The 19,738-nt window shown below is 39.9% G+C and overlaps 2 protein-coding genes across 2 annotated transcripts; one reads left to right on the top strand and one right to left on the bottom strand.

Annotated features, from left to right (window-relative positions):
• Positions 1 to 9,711: 9,711 nt before the first annotated feature.
• LOC124160779 lies at positions 9,712 to 16,532 on the top strand. Its single transcript, XM_046536815.1, has 6 exons — positions 9,712 to 9,799; positions 9,935 to 10,067; positions 10,171 to 10,457; positions 11,091 to 11,320; positions 11,427 to 11,745; positions 16,082 to 16,532. The coding sequence occupies exons 4-6, from the start codon at positions 11,299 to 11,301 to the stop codon at positions 16,170 to 16,172; spliced, it is 432 nt and encodes a 143-aa protein (XP_046392771.1). The 5' UTR covers positions 9,712 to 9,799; positions 9,935 to 10,067; positions 10,171 to 10,457; positions 11,091 to 11,298; the 3' UTR covers positions 16,173 to 16,532.
• Positions 16,533 to 17,447: 915 nt separating this feature from the next.
• On the bottom strand, positions 17,448 to 17,927 carry LOC124160494 (scaffold attachment factor B2-like). The gene has a single exon (XM_046536351.1). It carries the CDS (start codon positions 17,925 to 17,927, stop codon positions 17,448 to 17,450), a length of 480 nt encoding a protein of 159 aa, XP_046392307.1.
• Between the last annotated feature and the right edge of the window lie 1,811 nt (positions 17,928 to 19,738).

Raw genomic sequence — 19,738 nt, 5'->3', positions numbered from 1 at the left:
AAATTAATATCCCACGAAATCATCGGGTGGCATTGGATGCGTTATCGGCATTTTTTTTTTTAATGTCCAGTTTAATAAAAATTCATTTTTTTTCATTTTCTCAGGTTACCTTCCTATTCTCCGCTAGATTTAATTAGTATACAAAATATGTGGTCAGTCATTGACATTTTCTGGTGTCATTTGTTTATTAAATTATCTTATCGGTATATTACCAAGAAAAGATGTAGATAACGATGACATTTATTCAAAGCATATGTATCATAAAATGATTATCAGGTGTATATATGTACTTCCAAAAACCTTTCTCATGCCGTGTTCTTTTGTGTAATTTTTCAGTTTCGCTGAGCTGAGCGTTTTCCTTGCCATTGACCTTGGTGTTCGTTGGGGCTGCTGTGACGTATATGAGCATGATGTGAGAAGAAAATCTGGTGTGGACGCCTGGTACGAGCATGTTTGCGGAGGCGAAATTCACGGGAATAATCGTGATTAGGTAAGTGAAAAATTTTGCTTTCACATTCATGTGAAAATGTAATTTATATGGGCGAGCTAACTCCTTCCCCGTCTATAAGGTGAGTCTCCATCTCAAACCTGAATCAATCCGTGGAAATACCAAGCGACCATCGGACCGATTTTCTTCCGACCGCGACCTTCAGTTTTAGCACATTTTTGGGGAACCGTTTGAGCCCCCACCTGCAAACTCCTCCCTCGCACCAACATTAACTGACGACCACCTCAGCTTCGAATGAATGACCGTATCCTCAAGTAAAAATCCCCAATCCGTCGTTTTTCCCAGATGATCGTGTATGTTCTAAGCACGGTAGAGCGTAGCTAATGCGAATAGCCACGAGACAAAGTCCACATTCTCAAAAAGTATGCATATTCGAACATAGCCAAAAGTTTGACGCCTTAATCATTTAAAAAAATATGGAAAATTGGATTTCACTATGGTTCTGTCTTTATATTATTATATCAAGTTAATAAAACCATTTCATATGAATTTTTGCCCAACGTTTCAATGAAATATTCCTAAATTTGTACATATGTAATTTTTAGTCTCTCTATCTTACGTTCCGATGGATAAGAATCCAAAGTATCTAAGGTCCTGTGTTTTGACATCCGGTTTCATAATGATCCACTGTAATTCATAACCCGCAAGTATTCCCTTAAATTGTAATCAAAGTATATATAATTAATTATGAAGCTCAATTTATGTATTTCAGACTTTCATGGTTTTGACATAAACAATATGTTACTGCTAGGGATTGAAATCAAGGGTAGAGATTCCTATTTAGATGTTTTCAGCTGATCCTTACAAGGAGTGCCTGCAATACAAGTAACCAATAGGCATCAAAATACAAACATTAATACGAATTCATCATGTTGTTTTTGAATCAGACATCGCCTAATGTATTATGACGTTGGTATTAATGACCCTCAGCTGTACTCCAATGCTAATGCTTTGTTCGCAAAAAAAAATGAATCACTAGTCTAATAATGGATCAGAACCACCAATGACTTAATCTTTCAATCACAGAAAAAACTGCGTTTCAGTCCTAAATAGATTTTAGAGTACATAACATTATAGAGATTTGTTCACTAGAAAGACACAAATATCTGACTTTTTACCATTGCAATATTCAAGAAAAAAATTACCCTAAACCAAGTAATGAGTATCCAGAGTAGAGTTACAGAATATTAATTCGATGTGAGCCAAAATACCCTCTTTAAGATATTCATTCCCCAACTAGATCAATTTAGGAAGAAGACTACTCCGGAATAACAAGCAAAATAAACCATGCGATCCTTTTTCAGCCGTTCAAGAAAAACTTTTCTAATAATTTTTCTAGGAAAAGTCACTTTTATTTTGTGGGCGACTAATGAGCAATGGCGGATAATTGCAGTGCATTTTGGTACTGAGTACTTATTTTTCCTCCCGGTCTCTTTGATGTTTAAATTTCTCTCGTCACGTGATACATACGACGGGCATACGTATTTGTTTGAAGGGTAACCCCGCCCTCTGCGAATCCTTATACTTAATGCAATGATAGGTGGGAAAAAAATGTACAACTCTATCACTCAGAGAAATTCGTTATTTTCGGATTCACTCGTTTGCATTTTCTAGTGCTGTAGGGTGAAGGTAAAGAATTCTAAGCAGACTTGGCGTCATTAATGAAGCCAATATAACTGTTTCTCAAAATTAATTGTATAGATAAAATAAGATTTAATAGGTGTAATTATCATTACATTCTTGATTGATTCCTTGGATTCCGAGCCATTTATCTCTTTCTACGAGAATGGAGCCAAATACTAAGATCCCAGTATCGTTGGTAATGCTATTCCTCTTCTGTGCAACACAAACAACTAACACAACAAACTTCACTACGCAATCACCACAAGAAGCTTCCTCACATATACCATCGAACGCACTTTACACTATGCATTGTGCTGATCCAGGTGTTTCCTAATTCCGATTTTTTTATCACTCCACATTCAACAATGCACTTCTTCACAATGCGCAACGAACAATTTACGTGTTTTGGAATACATAAATCATCTCCTTCATGTTATTATAAAATACAAATGATAACTTTACAAGACGGAAGAGGCACGCCACTAACACAAGAAATAATCTTCAACACTCTCATCTCATGGCTGATCACCAACTGAGCTGTATTCCGAGTTGCTTCGAACCGATCTGAAATTTTCTCCGTCCTCAACTCTGAATTGCGTCATGCCGAAGGCCTCATCCCACTGCCGCTACATGACCACAGTTCGAAGCTTTTTTAGTCCGAAAGCAATGAAGTAAATACAAACAGTTGAGCAGGAATGATGCGTCGTATTAACCGCTCGTGTGAAATTCTAGCGATTACTCACGTAATTCTGAGTAATTCTTCCCTTCGAGAGCATTTTCAAGTATTATATAAAAGATAAAAGATCAGCCTTCACCGTGGCATACGATGGAGTTGACTCAAAATTAAATGTATCAGGTGAGACAAGGACTCATGAAACCATGCAATGGAATGACGATCGCTATATCAGCTGAAGTACAGTCGCCCATGAGACGTACCGAGGGGACTATGAACTATACGTTGGAAGGATGTTGACCCATTTATTTTAAACGCGAAGTCTACGGCAAATTCTAAAGAAGGAGGCGCGAAGGTTACAATGTAAAGAATTATCCATTCTGCTTCCTCTCACCACGCATTTATACGGCTTTACAAAAGAGGCAAAGTGATCCAAAATTCTTAGGTAAATCAGGTAATATTAGGTAAGGACGTTAACCTAATATACTCAGTATGACTGCATGATGTTTTATGCAACAGTGGTACAACGATAAACGCCTTAGAGGTGATAGTATTTGGAAGCATTAGTTTTTACATTTCACTGAATATGTTTTATTTCATTCGTGAACCAAGACATACTTCAAACGAGATGGGTACCAAATAACATAAGTAACGCGTCGCTCTATCCCAGAAGCTTGACGGCAATAATTGGCATGCAAACTATACCGAAGTGTTCTGCAATACACCATTTCAGCAGACATTGCATGCTGCTCACGCTATGTGCTATTTCCTTATGCTCCGTTTCCCAGTTGCCCGAGAAACGTAGACTGGAGGACGAAGGTTTAGGAAGAAGGCTCACTCGGCCGACTGATTGAATTGGACCGCGCGCCGCGTGAACGAACGCCATTTGACTCCAGAGTGCGATGCTCAGCTGGATTTCTAGCCACGGCGCGGCAGCGATGGAGGGAGCTGTGGAGGGAGAGGGCTTGATTTCGTTGGATGAGTCCAGCGAAATCTCGAAGGGAGGCTATCTGGGGGACTTAGAAAGCAAGGAGGAGCTTCTACCTGTCTCCCACGATGGCAGCGGTGAGCAGCGGCACAGGGAGGGGGGGGGGGAGTTTGGGGGATTTAAACCCCCCAAAGCTCAGAGATATTTTGAAGTTTAATCCATCTCACTTAATTGTATAAATATTACTGATAGAACAGTGTAAATATTAATTAAAAATCATCCCACGGAGGGCCGCAAAACTCACCATTTTGAACCATTTATACACTGAAAAAACACTTTGGATATGAGAATCGTAGGTTTGGGTGTCACCCCCAAACCTGAGATGAAGGAAATGACTTGCCCATACATTTGGATGTGTCACCCAAAGGGAATGGATGATGAGGAGTTAGTTGTTTCAACTAGTCCTTTGGTGCTGTATCCAAAGAAGATGAACGAGTGCTTTGGGTGTGAGAACCAAAGCGTTGGGTGGCTCATCAGAACAACGCTTGGATCCCGAATGAAAAGTTTAGATCACCTGCCCAAAGGATTGCGCCCCTACCCCTTCCTCCCTCCTTTTCAATCCCATTACACCATAATGTCGTTTACACCTTCAGATCCTGTTGTATGCTGGATATTGGTGATTGGCCCAACGATTGATAAGCAGCACGAATTAAGCTTGGAGCGTGCGGGCAGGCGCTATTGCGTCACAACCTTGGTTGACAAAAGAAGACCGCATTTGAATTTTCGTCATCTCGTCGCTAAGCAAGACAAACTGCCAGACCAATTTTCCCGCAGAGCAATAGTGGCAGCATTGATTTTGTTGGGATACTTTTTCTCCCATAGTAAAAAGCAAATAAGGTCGCCCCTGGAATAGAAGTATAGCTGTCGCTCAAGGATATGACGTCCGAAAGAAGAGATAATAAATATCATCCACTAGAAAAATAAACGACTGCATACAGATGTGACTTCCGAATTAAGACAGCCGATAAGGTTTTGCAGTAATTTTAATGGCATGTGAAGAGTTTCATTTTCTAAATATTATATTAATAACTAAATATTTATCCGAGTTCTCCACTCTTATCGACTCCATTCTTTTTACTTACAAAGCTAATTCAAGTTTTTATTCGAATTAAAAAAAAGAATACTCAGTATTTTAACGTTGTTCATAGACGCTTAACAAATGTCAACATCTTGAAAATTCCTTTCACGCACCATCAATGTGTTGGATAAGATCGAGAACTTCGTAAAAATTCAAAGGTAAATAAAGTGGAATAAAATATAACGTTTCGTAACGTAAACAAAAATAATAAAACCATCGCGTTCAATGTAGTGAAGAAAATTTCAAGATTTTAAAAGTTTTCTTTAATCCCAGGAGCTTCCGATGGGAGTTAATTTTCTTATTTAGCAGTCAAGAGGACATCACATTGATTCCAATGCCATCGTAGGGAACTTTACTAAACGGGCAACAGACGCACAACAGAAATCATTTATTGTTATCATACTAAGAGGGCCATTAACTTTTCTGTCCTCAAATATTGTTTCATGGAATGAACTTACAGTTCTTACACGCGATGAGGAATTTACCACACATTTTTCTATGCTCAGGTTGATAACTATCGTAACTTATACAAAAAACTGCAATTAATTAAGTGTGGTTACTTTTGATTTGAGAAAGAAGAGATAAATTTAGAATAAGCGTTTTTTAGCGTTGCGTTTTCTTTTTCTGATCAGTATACTTTATGAACTGTCAGTGAATAAAAGTTTTTGCGTGAGCTAGAAGTTCTTCTACTGCAATAGAACACTATTGAATAATACCAAATGTTCCTCCGACGTCAAAAAGTATAGCGTAAGCCAAGAAACCCCTTCAATTTCAGAAAAGTCCCCTAGTATGACTTGTTAGCACTTACCCTTTTCGACCCTTGATAGTGAAAGAATAACACTGGTCGGCATCGAAATCCTCCCACGAGGGTGAAAGGGTGTACCGGATAGATTTCGAGATCTGATTACGAATATCTAGCTGATAGCCACTTTGCTAGTATTGTTGAAGAGGCGAAGCCAGTTATGGAAGAGTTAGACGCAGAGATGAGTGTTCCTCGTCTTGCAGGTAGACAAAGACACAGGGAAAACTGCGATCATAGTGATGATGCTACGACGTATTGGAAAAGAACTGTGTTTATTCCAACGCTGGACCATATTACGACTGATATGAAAGAACGTTTTGCTGAAGAAAACATTTATCATTTAAAATTTAACATACTTTTGCCCTCGCAACTAATGAAACATACCGGTAATGATCTGATATACAAATTTAATCAGTGCTTAACTGATCTACCGTTATTTGAAAAAGAATCACCCTATGTGATTAAAAAGAGACTAATGGGAGAGATTATTCAGTACAAGCAAACGAGCATAAACGCCTTAAATGACCTTAATTCTGTTGTGCAAGCGTTGTCTGTTAGTCCTACATCGGATTATCCCACTTTGCACACGCTGTACAAAATATTTGCGTGCCTACCTGTGTCTATCTCTACAGTAGAGAGAAGTTTTTCTGCTTTGCGGCGTACGAAGACATGGCTGAGGACGACAATGAAGGAGGATCGACTCAATGGTTTAGCTCTGATGAACACTCACCCTGACATCGATTGTCCTATTGACGATGTAATTACCGAATTTGCCAGGAGGAATAGGCGCAGAGACTTCATTATTTAAGGTAGGTGTAGAACCACAATTGTAACTTTTCATAACCAATAATTGGCATAGTGTACGTGGATTATGAGTTAAAATTAAGCTTTCTTAAACTCTAAATTTCACTTGATTTCCATTTTTTATTACGTTGAAAGTAAAAGTTGGTCAAGATATCTTTAGCGCCCCCTCCTTGAGTTTTTTCTGTATCCGCCCCTGGACAAGTCCAGCCATTTGATTCAGTGACTTACATTGATTAATGTATCTAATAATGAGTTTTCGCTCAGCTTCAGTCGTCTCAGTTGCCTTTCGTCCCTTGCCTGCCAACACTTGAGGTCGCCGTTCGGTCAAAGATGCGTCTCATCTCGCCACAGCCAAGGAGAAGCATGTGCGCCCACAGCAATGTCATCGGTGGGCTGCGATAATCGCGTGTAAATCCACGTGAACCACTTTTTGCGCGCGAAAGTTTTGCATGTTCGTCTACTGGAATCAATTTATCGCACAGTAGCAACGAAGTATAGATCTTTCAAACCTTAACCAGAGCAGTTAATGATAATACTACATCAATGTTGAATCCAGAGAACGAGTGAAACGGGGTCAAAATAGTAATACATAGTTGCTGGAAACAAGAACCGTCCGAAATCCTTTTGCACCCACGGTAACTAACTTTAATTTTTCCAACCTTTGTGTGTATTCAACGGTATTGGGCGAGATGTTGTGGAACATAATGATAGAATGATAAATGAAGAGCAAACTTAGTGAAATTCCACAGTAATTTTATTTTGGACGACGCGTTTCAGCGACTTTACTTCGCTATCATCAGGTACAAAATGACATATTTTCGTCAAGAATTCACATATATATATACAATCATGCAAATGGGAGGGGTATAGTTATGAGTCGGCGGAAGTGGGAGAGGGGTTGGGGGGTGAAGGATGTGGGAAGGGGGTGGGGAGGTGGTTGGGATACGTAAGGATTTGGGGTTCGGTTGAAGGTTTGAGAGGGGGGAGGGTTAACAGCTGGGAATGACTCAGGAACTCAATGTCATTCAAAAGATTTTCCTTGCGTTTTCTTCTCCTGGTTATCTCCCATTGCTCGAGCGCGTCGAGCCGACGTCCTTTTTCTTCGAAGGCCAGTATTTTAGGTTGGAAACTGCATGAATGGTTCTCGTTGATAAGGTGAGTGGCTAGCTTGGATTTGGTGTCTTTATTTTCAATCATCTTTTGTGCTCTGCTGTCCTTACTTTGAAATTCCGACCAGTTTGTCCTACATATGTTGAATCACTTGTGTCGAACGACCTCTGTTAACTCTAAAAGCAACATACCTATTTAGATTTCTATTCCGTGGGGTAGGCCAGCAATTTTCTCCCCGAGTGAATCCATTTAATTGATACTTTATGAGTTCACTTGTAACCGTGACTCATATTGCCCCTCGATTTAATAGGCCTTTTTAGCAGTAAAGTGGATCAAATCAATTGTATTGCGGGTCTCGCGCCGTACAGGATACGCGTAAATATGTAGTGCGGGTCTCGCGACTTGAAGGATTACTTTTTTTTCCGTATCATCCGATCATAGTATAAGCTTCTAGCAATAGTGAAGCTGTGGCGTTTCAAGTTTATTAATGTAGCACCGTGCCTTCGCTATGCTGCAAGATAGAGTATATTCTTCAATATAATCTTGCGGCCAAATAATAAATGTGCGTTACTCGGGAATATATGGATCGTGAAGGAAATGAATAAGTCCACAGTACTTGCATAACCTGTGTCGGGTAAATAAACTTCTGTGGAACATTCAAATCAGTGCATCTTTTATCATGTTTCCTGTCACCAAGTTTCATTAAGTATCGCCAGACAGCCATTATGTTGATCAAAGGACCTGAACTCAAAAACTGATACAACGTGTGCGGGATAATAGGGTAATTTCCTTCATCAAAGAAAATAAAAGGCATTGATTGCGATTCGTTACCCACCATTAGTGTATTCATGATATATAAATTATTTGGTTTTTAGAAATCCCAGTTTAGACGAATGTTAACGGTCAATTTAACCTCATTTGAAAAAGGCCAGATTGGCGCCCAATCGATGCCACTCCATGTGGCGTCACGGGGACCAAGTTTCTATACGAGTTGATAGGAGTTTTACATCGACTAAGATTACCAATGCATGCATGAGGCACAGAGCTCAGGAAAACATCTCTTAATAATCACCTATTAAAACTGCCTATGGTCGGAACGTTTCCTTCGTTTGATAAGGTATTAATAATCCTTATTTAAGCCATAAGCGCTACTTGCTAGCCGGTTACTCTGCTACCTGCTAGCAGCTTGCATCGCAGCGGCGCTCAAAGCCTCGCCCCTAGGTCACCTTCCACGGCGGCAGCGGGAACCAGAATGACGTCACACGGGCTTTCTCCAGCATTCCTACTTAGCCGTCGCGTTTTCGCGTGCTTAAATTTTTGCACTTTTCATTTAATCTCGAAAAATAGATATCGTCATTAACAATCTAAGAGCGTGAAATGCGTACTCCAGGAGTAATAATCTTTCGATTTAGCAAAAAAAAACAACAGGAAACCAACCTATTCGAAGCTAGTCAAAATTCATCCGAATTAGGCGGATACGTTTCAAATATGAAAATACGCAAAATAGGAGTGCAAGGAGACATTTGAGGAATTAAAACTGTCTGCGGATTAACTGCTCAGATCTTGTACAATTTGCTATCTTTTTTATTATCCGAATTATATTCATGAAAACACGAAGAAATTTCTCATTTCTCCTCGCAAAAAAATTATGCCTAGAGAGTGGAGTGCAAACAATGATTTCCTGTTCTACGAATACACTTGATAAAGTTTTTGGAATAAAAATAAATTGTTCCGAAAGAATTTTGGATGAACTGCTCACCCGAATTAACCAAGATTGCATTGGACTCATTAAAATTATGCTCGGGAATTGTGGGAAAAATTGTTACCTAACTCTGTGGTACACGATAAATAACTCACTCTGAGGCTGCATTACGTTTACCAGTCCTTTACGTCGTTTTGAATGCTCGAATCAACGATCAAAAGACTTCTGTAGCATTTAAATCATTCGAAACACCCACTAAATCGTGAAGGTGCTGTTTCAAACATAAAGAATTTTTTTTTCAATCTTAAGGTTTACGATTCACGTTGAAATTATAAAGCTGGATAAATTAATATATTTGAAAAGAAAAATGCATTAAATTGTTAAAGAGAATGTTTTGAACGCATGTTTAGCCCTGGTTGCCACAATAACTTTTATTGTTGGAATATGGAAATCATTCAATAGTTAGTTCAGCATGTAATATCACGGATTCCTAAATAATTCTTACATTTATGTATGACTAAACATTGTTAACTCTACATGAATGGCATACGGGAATTTAATACAATTACAATTTGTTATTTTTTAACCCTCTTTGAACCTCAGAGTCATTTAATAATGATGAAATTTTTCTTCTATTTTTTCACAGACTGCTGCAGTTCCCCACGGGAGGAGGGCATTGAGGACGAGTGACTGGAGGGGTCCCTAAGACACCATCAAATTGAGATGAAGAATACTAGGGGGCCGCGTCTCCAAACACCTGCCCTCCTCACCAATTACAGGTGGGCACAAATGCCTCTCATCAAAGAGGAGGGCAACGAGGTTAAGGAGGGTAACGTTCTTAGCGAATACACCAACGAAGAGGTTTCTCATGCTTTTTCACAGGTTGCTGTGACCGCCAATGTGAGGAGGAGGAGGAAGATGAGTATGAACTGGAGGGGCCTTTAAGAGCACATATAATCCGGTGGAAGGGGGTCTCGCTTGCGAATACCTGCTCTCCTAGATCCTCATATTTTCCCATGTCACCCATTGAAGAGGAGAGCGAGGATGAGGGGGGGCAGGTTGCATGGAGATGAAGTTGAAGACCCTTACGGTGCCAGATGGATGAGAGCCATAGGTGTTATGTCTGATGAGCCATATCAGCCAGCAATTCTTGGCTGATTTTTCTTAAGGTAATAGCTTGTTTCTATTGACCTAAAGCCTTACTTAAAATGCTTGCATGGAAAGTCTTTAAATTCTGCAGTTTTCACGAAACTAAATTTCATGTTATTCCTAAACCTAATTTGAATCTTAGAAACCTTTGATAGTAATGATTTTTGGCGCGACCGTAGTTTGACCCCGTGGTCGGCGTACGATACACTTTTTGAAAAATGTGTAAAATTACTGCAAAAATAAAATTTAAACACATAATTTTATTTGTACTTACAACATATAATTAACAAGAAATAATGAATAAGAAATTTATAATTTCACATAAAAAACAATTAATTTGACTACGATTTTGGACGATGAAACCTTCTTTCATACACCAATATAACACATACTTCTGACCGTATACAGGCAACAATGCGAAATATACGCTAGAATATTTCACTTCTTTCAAAAAACATTCATCCAAATTCTTCTTATAATCCACAGATTCCATCGAAATCATGCTCGAACGTTTTATAAATGGGTAAATTCGATAATTGATCCGGGATTTGTTAAAAAAAAATGAAGTAACCATAACGCGCGGCGCAAATTGGCGAATAGGGGGTTCAAACTCCGGTTCACCCTGATATTACTCCTTTTTTATTTTTGCACAGGCTGCTGCTGTCCCCAACGCAGGGAGGAGGAAGAGGAGGAGATAATGGAGGGGTCCCTAAGAAAACACGAGACACTTCGGATGAAGAAGACCAAGCGGCCTCGTCTGAAAACATCTACCCCCATCATAAGCTGCTGATTGTTGCGGATGCCTCTGATCAAAGAGAAGGTTGTGGAGGGTAGGAACGACGAAGACCCATTCAGTGCAGCATGGCTGAGTGCCATAGGGAAGGTATATGAGTCCGATGTGGAAGGAAAAGAGGAGGACAACGAGGTTGACGAGGGTAACCTGATTAGCGAAATGTACTAACGAAGAGGTTTCTCTTTGTTTGGCACAGGTTGCTACAATCGCCAATGTGAGGAGGAGGAGGAAGAAGAGGTTGGAATGGAGGGGTCTTTGAGATCGCATCTCATGCGGTGGGAAAAGACCAGGGGGCATAGAATGAGAATAGCTGCTCTCCGCCTATACCCTCGCATGGCAACCATTCCAGAGGAAGCGGTGGATGAATTGGGCAGATTGTGCGAGGGTGAAGACCCCAATGGTGCTAGATGGTTGAGGGCCACAGGGAGGTCGTATGAGACAGACCAGCCAGAAATTCATGTAGGGAGGGCATATGAGCCTAATGAACCAGCCATTCCGAGATGGATCTTCTCAAGGTAATTGGTCATTTCCACTGATCTAGATTTTCTAATATGGATTTTCCAATTAGGGATACAGTTCTTCGGCATTTGGTTCCACGAATTCATCAGTTTAGAACCTGGATGGGAAGTTAAGAAAAGAGAACTGGTGCAGTAATAATTTGCAGAAATTCCATTTGAAAGCTTTTATAGAGCACAATATGTCGTGATTTACGTTCTTGTAGTTTCGGAGCCACTCCGATGTCCCAGCTCCCATAGCAGAGTGCGAACACCGCCCGCCGCGTTGGTCTCCTTGATATCCGTTGCGCTGCAGTTGATATCTGCTGCGCTGGTCACAATGATGCCCTTCACGCCGGGGTGGTATGGCCAGGTCGGCTGGTCGGTAATAGGCGAGGGCCCTGAGCTTAATAGGAGGCTCCCACAACGCTTGCGTCTATCATGAAGCGGGCATGAAAAATGTATATAAAAAAACTCATATTACTTGAACCAAAGTTTTTTTGCAATTACAAAATTATACGTTTTCATTAGCTCGTTATTTACAAAATGCAGAGTGAAAAAAAATAAATAAAATTAAGGGATCAGATGATAAAACAGACCCACGTGACATGATGGACAATTAGGATACGATGCTTTTCGAAAGGGTTATTCGAAAAGGTTAATTAAGAGTTTTTTTAGATTTCAGCCCAATTTCAAGAAACAAATTAACTAAATAAATTACAGAATCATAATAGATTCAATTTTATAATATGTAAAATTATCACTTTTCATAGTGTTTTTATTACGAAATTGCTGTTTTTATTAACTTCAATCCACTTTTTTAGAGCCAGAATAGCGTCAAAATCCATTTCTGGGCATGCAATTACCTATAATTTTCCAGGGGAGGACCTCCAATCACCGCAGACTGCCCCTGCCTCCACGCTTTTCTCCCTTACGCCTTTGGTCGTGTTTGACGACGAATGCGAACTCCTGTCCTTCGGACTCCGAGGCTCGCTTGTTGCCTTCCATCAGCACACACTGCCTCACCAGCTCGGATTTGATGGCTTCGGTCACAGTGCGCCATTTGAAACTCCCTGTAGGTACTCCGGTGTTAATGCCCCGAAACAAAAGTTCCGTCATCGATCTTTTTCCCGATGACATTTAACATCGCATCGATCGCGCTAAATTTTTGGACATAATCGTCTATGCTTGAACACGGCCTTAGATTGATTTGAATCATCTGGCATTTTGAGTAACAAGACGATTAACACGTCAATCCTCGAATGTTGTCTTCAGCTTTTCCCGCATCGTCTTAACCGTCTTGCATTAAACGACCTTAGTCTTCAGTTCTTGAAGAAGTAAGAAATAAATCTTCGCTCTCGTTTTAGATTTCCTGCTCTGCTGTTTAGGCGCCTCCGCTGTTACTTCATTCAACACATAGTTTATTTACTTATTTCCACGGCTGAAAATAGTTCCAAAGGTCTTCATGAAGCAAGAAATCTCCGCGTCCATTGCTCATATTTCGAGATTGGAGTATCTTCGTAACTTATCGAGTCGTAGATTACCTCCGTAATTTACGCTGCTTGCTCCGCTAGGATCGCCGGATGCTATTCATTTTAAAGTCCCTATCAAATCACCGTTTGCGAAACAGGCCAATCAATGATTTCTATTGAATCAAGTTTCTTAGACGAGTCTGGGCCGATACCTCGTTGAGATTTTAGTTTTTTGTGGATTTGGAACAGTTACATTATTTCGGAAATGGAACTCAACTTTTTTCTATTTCAGATAACAACATTGCAATTGTTGGTTGCCAAAACGTGTTGTTTCTATTTATTTTTTAAGAAATAAAAAAAACGTTATTTTTCCGTGAAAAGATTACAACACAACACAATTAATAGTACATACATTCAAATTGATTATTTCAGGAGTTAATTTATGGAAAAGTTGAACATTTATGACTGAATAATTATGTACTTAATTATATAATAAAAACTTTGTCTTTTCCGCACATTCAGGCGAGGGGCTGGAGGGAGTAGATGCAGTGGGTAAGAATATATCAATCGTTAGGAATGTGTTTCTGTTTCACCGTAAGTAACGCATTCCCTTGCTTGAAGAGCATCTTTCTACTAATCCTATCACCTGTGTTATTTCCCCTCTCTCGCTCATTGACTACAACCTTGCACTAGGGCACTGCACATGACTATACTGCATGCTCTTTCTGGTTGCTCTCAACGCAAGGGAAGAAAATTTTTTGAGGGACCCATTACGATGGGTATTTCATCAGGACCCCTTACACAAGAAAGGCAAGAAAAAGGGAGATTGGATGAAAGACTAACGATACAAAAAGTGCAGCGTTTCCAGTATGTTACACGAGTCAGGATGGGAATCTTTACAGGAGCATAGATCGAAGCATAGGCTTAACTTACTTAGGAAATTCGAAGAAGGTATTTTCTCAGTTGACGTGAATCATATCCTTCGTTCACCATCGTACTACAGTAGACGTGATCATGAGAAAAAATAAAAGAAATATACTGCAAAACAGAGAGATTTGAAACGTCATTCTTCCCTCGTAATATTAAGGATAGCAACGTTGTCTCAATTGATAGGATTAATGGCGTCGCTCGCTAGGATCACTCATTGCATGTTTTTTCATAGTTCTAACCTTGCATGTATTTGCTGTAGGAATTGCTAACCATAAGAATTTTTTTTTACGAATAAGCATGTATATTTTTCTAGTGTGCGTAATATTTCTATGACCATGCGGTGTGCATGTGGCGGTCCTCTTGCATGCTGCATGTTGGTGATTTTTCACCCCCTGCCAAACACCCTAGAGGTGGCTCGTAGGGTATTATGTAGATACGTGATGAAAAGGCGGAGTGGCGAAACATAGGGCCGGAGTTTAGTTAGGGAGGCCAAGTTCAGTGTGCCGCTCCCCTCCCCTGAGGCCCTCTCATCCCCCCCCCCAAATCGCTAAAATATAATACATCCATAAGTTATTTTTTAGATGCAATGTTTGAAATTACACATTGTATACTTGCTATTAAGAATTTTTATTGCTCCTGTTGTTTAATAATTTATAAATTTATAATTAGTGTCAAATAATATAATTAGAAAATCAAATAACTTTTTAAAATAAAGTTTACAAATTTTGCTGTCCCCTGCAATATGCCACCCGGGGGCGCGTGCCCCCTCTACCCCACCCTAGTTCCGTGCCTGGAGAAAGAGATTTTGCTAGCTGAAAACAAAAAAAAAAATCAATCATGTCAACTTACTAAAAATATAGAACAGCAATTGATCCAATCATGCTCTTGTGAAATTGCTAGATGCGTTATTGTAGTTAGATTTCATAATAACCCAGTAAAAATCATTGACAGCATTTAAAATTTTTTCTCAAAAAATGATTTATAAGAGCAGATTATGAAAACCAGAATGAAGAACTGTCACAACAACCCAATGTCAGGAACCAAACAGATCAGAATGAAGAAAAAAGTGAAACTAACCCATCCTTTCTCAAAATAATTATATCAATAGGTTAAACCTTTGGCAGTCCATGATGCCCACTGGTATTCTCTTTCGGGTGTACCCGTATCACGGTTGGATGACTGGTAATCAGTTTAATCTCCAGCCAGTGACGCAGCCAGGAATTTCGTTCGGGGGAGGGGGGTCCAAAATCAGGGGGGAAATTTTTTAAAAAACAGGGTACTAAGTAATGGGTTTTAAACTAATTTTAACACTTTTCATAAATACAAAAACTTCATTTGTTAAAGAAATATTATACAAATACATGATTTTTTAATATTTTGTTATCTTTTATGTAGGAAAATAATTGTGTTTTTATATTTTGGGGGGGTCCGGGACCCTCAGACCTCCCCCTTCCCACGCCTCTGTCTCCAGCAGCAGATACATACAAATGGGTGGCCAAGAATCCGACCGTGTTTCTAGTAAACCCAAAAGACTGCTGGAATCCTTTCGTATTTCGTCGAAAAACTTTTCCTTTAAGGTATCTCATCCATTAATATTCAATAGCTTAACTGGAGTGGATGAATACTTGTAACAATAATTTTTTCAGCTTTATGTTTTAACTCTATGTCATTTTCATGTGACTAAGCTGATTTTAATTCTAGTAAGTAAGCATTTATTTTCACTCACACCTCAAATATTTATATGATGGTATGACTGTGTTACATTTCATTGATGCGTATTTCAATTGCATAATGATCTTCAAGTAAGATCCTGACACAATATCACTTGAATCATAGTCGTTGTGAACAATGACAAGTGCACCTGGATCTCGACAGATGATATTGTGAAACCTGCTTTGAACACACGGCCATGGAGGCAGAAAGCCTGATTTTAATGCTTATCTTTTTCTCCTTAGGTCTCTGTTATGCCCAATGAAATTTGTAGAGATGTGTACGAGGAATGCATACTACATTACTGCAAACATGTTCTCTACTGTGTATTGCTAGGGAAGGATGGATTCTTGTGATGGGGATTCTGGTGGGCTTCTTCTCTGCCTTTCTGGACAAGGCGGTGTTGGATCAAATCGGAGATGGACCATTTTTGGCATTACAAGCTTTGGTGAAGGATGTAGTAAATGCAGCAAGTATGGAATTTACACCAAAGTCTCCAACTGTGTGAGCTGGATGCAGAGGGTTTGTGAATGGCTTCTATGGGAGTGGGAGACAGTGACAGTACTGAGTGAAGAAATACGAGAATAATGTATGATCATAATACATGAACATTCTCATTCATTATGGCACAAATGGACTGAAATCAACTGAAATGGAGAGAAAAAGGCTTTGTTTATAAAACAATTTAATCATGAACAATTTTTCTTCATTTCTTTTCCACTCTGAATATCACTCGTAGATTTCAGTTAAATATTTAATCATGGTATTCTTAAGCATCACTCTGAAATAGAAAGTCTTCACCTTTGAGCGCTTTGTGCCTTGTGCCTGACATTTTATTTATCAATGTGAATCGATGAACCTAAGGTTATTGGAGGTATTACTTCATTCGTTGGGTTAGCTATAGTAAACTATCAAATCGATGAACGAGGATATTCACGTCTTCTCAGTAATCTGCATACCTTTTCGACGAGGGAAGCAGGAATACTGATCTTTGCACAATGGGTAGAGCAATATCTTATGCAAACATTCACAATAATATTAATCATAAATTAATCATTCCGATTAAGTAGAGGTATTTCCTTAGTTTCACCACTTCGAAATACCCGGGCTCGCATTTTGGTCAGGAAAACGATTTTTTTCTTTGTTGGATTATTGCAATTAACTGCTGAAGGAAGAACCAAATGCACTTACAACACGACACACGGCACATAACAGGTTTTGACATCTAGTGAGCAATTGGCTGTGGTAGACTTGTTGAAGGTGTTTGTGACCGTACCTCATTTCAAGTCGGCCCACCAGACACTCGTAGTTCCTGTGTTCATGGTCAGGCATCGTTTGAAGAATGTTCAAAGCGTCTCCTCGCAGCGCCACAATCAAGCCCGTAGCTCTGTCTTCCTTCGTCCACCCGTTGGCGTTGGCGACGGCTTCAAACTTTTTGAAGTAAGTAGACCAAGGAATCTTGCCGTCGTTTGTAGGTGGTTTTACACGCACGGCCTTGATACTAGGTGCTAGTCCTGACAATACTCCAACAGTGCCCGTTTGCGTCAATTCTTGAGCGAGAGTTTTCAGACGATCTTCAAAACGCTTCTCTACGTCGACTTCAACCATTTTTTAATCCTCTTTTACGTTCCTTAATCTCTCTTGCACGCCTTGTACTTCCGAAGTGACGTATTTTAGTTCTTCCTTCATGTCGTTGACATCTGCTTCCAGCTCATCTTTTACTCCGCTAACGTCATTTTCAAGCTTGTCCTTTAATTCTCTGACGTCGTCTTCCAACCCACATTTTACTTCAGAGATCTTCGCCAGCAATTCGTCTTTGATCGTGCGAATATTACTGGCAATTTCTTTCAAAGTTCTGGAATACTCGGCACGCTCTTCTTTAAATACAGTGAGGAAATGCGTGAATTCATGCGCGCCGACTTCCATCTCGAAGGAGAAATCCTCGGGGTCCACGCCTTCGGCCTGAAGCGCCTCACGAAGTCGCAATTGAAGGACTGCTTTCGTCCCGCTAGTCTCCATGTCACGTTCCGCCAACTCGCGCTTCAAATCCGCCACTTTCAACTCACTTAACTTAGCTGCCTTTGAAGCCATGCTCCTACTTCGATTGAAAATAAGTCGTGCTTCATACAAAAAACAAACACAATAATCTATGTATTTGTCCCCTTCTGACACCAGTTGTTACGTGCGAGGGTTCAAAAAAAACAACTATTCCTATTTCCGGAACACAAGGTGTAATTAAAGGAGTCAAGAGTATTTGAACCAAAGTTTTTTTGCTGTTTAAAATACTGCATTTTCATTAGTTGCTTTATTTACAACACATTCCGTATTATAATTCTTTATAAAACTTAAGATAAAGGTTTCAGAATATAAAAGAGAACTTGATGCTCTTTTGAAAGGGTTATTCGAAAAGTTTATTATTTATAAAGAGTATTTATTTCAGATTTCAGCCCGGTTTCAAGTAAGAAAATGCACTAAATAATAGATGATAGACCCAATATGCATCATTAAATTTTACAAGCTGCGAAGTTCTCTATTTCATCATATTTTTTCTTTAGAAATAGCTGTTTTTCATTAACTATTATTTGGCTTTTAAGTGCCAGAACAGCGTCAAAATCCATTCCCGGGCAGGCAATTTCGTAAAACTTCTCGGGGGAGGAGGGGAGCCCGAAAAGCCTCTTAGTAAGAGCGGCCCCGTCATAAGCTCCGGCCGAGGGCCCCCAATCACCCCAGACCGCCCCTGGACATGTATTCAAGTGATGGGAGGAGCATCCTAGAATAGGGTAGTTTTCTTCATCAAAGAAAACGAAAGGCATTGATTACGATTCGTGACCCACCTTTAATGTATTCACAATAAGCAAATTATTCGGTTTTAGAAAGTCCAATTTAGACGAATGGCAATTGGCAACAGCCAATTTTATCCGCATTTGAAAAAGGCCAGATTGGCGCCCATGTGATTCCACTCCACGTGACGTCACAGGGAACTAGTTTCTATACGAGTGGATAGGAGTTTTACATCGTCTGAGATTACCAATGCATGCATGAGACACGAAGCTCAGGGAAACATCTCTTAATAATCACCTATTAAAATTGCGTATGGTCGGAAAGTTTCCTTCGTTTAATAAGGCAATCCTTAATTAAGCCAAGCGCTACCTGGTAGCCAGTGGCGCAGCGAGGGGGGGTTTTGGGGGATAAAACCCCCCCAGAGCTCCGAGAAATTTTATAGTTTACTTAATTGGATTGATATTAATAATAAAACAGTGTAAGGATGAATAATAATCCCTCAGATAGCCGTAAAACTCACCATTTTGAACCATTTATCTTAAAATTACGCAAATTATTACTCTCGCACCTCTTCAAGCGCGCGAAAACGCGACGGGTAAGTATGAATGCCGGGGAAAAACTCAGTGTGACGTCGTTCTGGTTCCCTCTTCCACAAGTGAGGCGACCTTGGGGCGAGGCTTTGAGCGCTGTTACGATGAAGGATGCTAGCTGGTAGCAGAGTACCCTGCTAGCAAGAAGCGCATGCTTAAATAAGGATTATAAATACCCTATCAAACGAAGGAAACTTTCCGATCATAGACAATTTTAATAGGTGATTATTAAGACATGTTTCACTGAGCTCTGTGCCTCATGCACGCATTGGGTAACCTCTGACGATGTAAAACTCCTATCTACTCGCAGATATAGAAACTAGGTCCATGTGACATCACGTGGAGTGGCATCGCATGGGCGCCAATCTGGCCTTTTTAACATGAGGATAAAATTGAAAAATCCTCGGGTCCCTCGGCGATTGCTGACCAACGAACATGGCCAGACCACCCCTGGGAACGGAGAGCTGGCTTACAGAGAATAGAAGTGACTGCGAAGGTTTTTCTCCAGGATAAAATTCCGACGATCGACGC

The sequence above is a fragment of the Ischnura elegans genome, chromosome 6, assembly GCF_921293095.1.
Source record: "Ischnura elegans chromosome 6, ioIscEleg1.1, whole genome shotgun sequence".
Taxonomy (NCBI): Eukaryota; Metazoa; Arthropoda; class Insecta; order Odonata; family Coenagrionidae; genus Ischnura; species Ischnura elegans.
The sequence above is the reverse complement of the archived record's forward strand: the minus strand, read 5'-3'. Positions and strand labels throughout refer to the sequence as shown.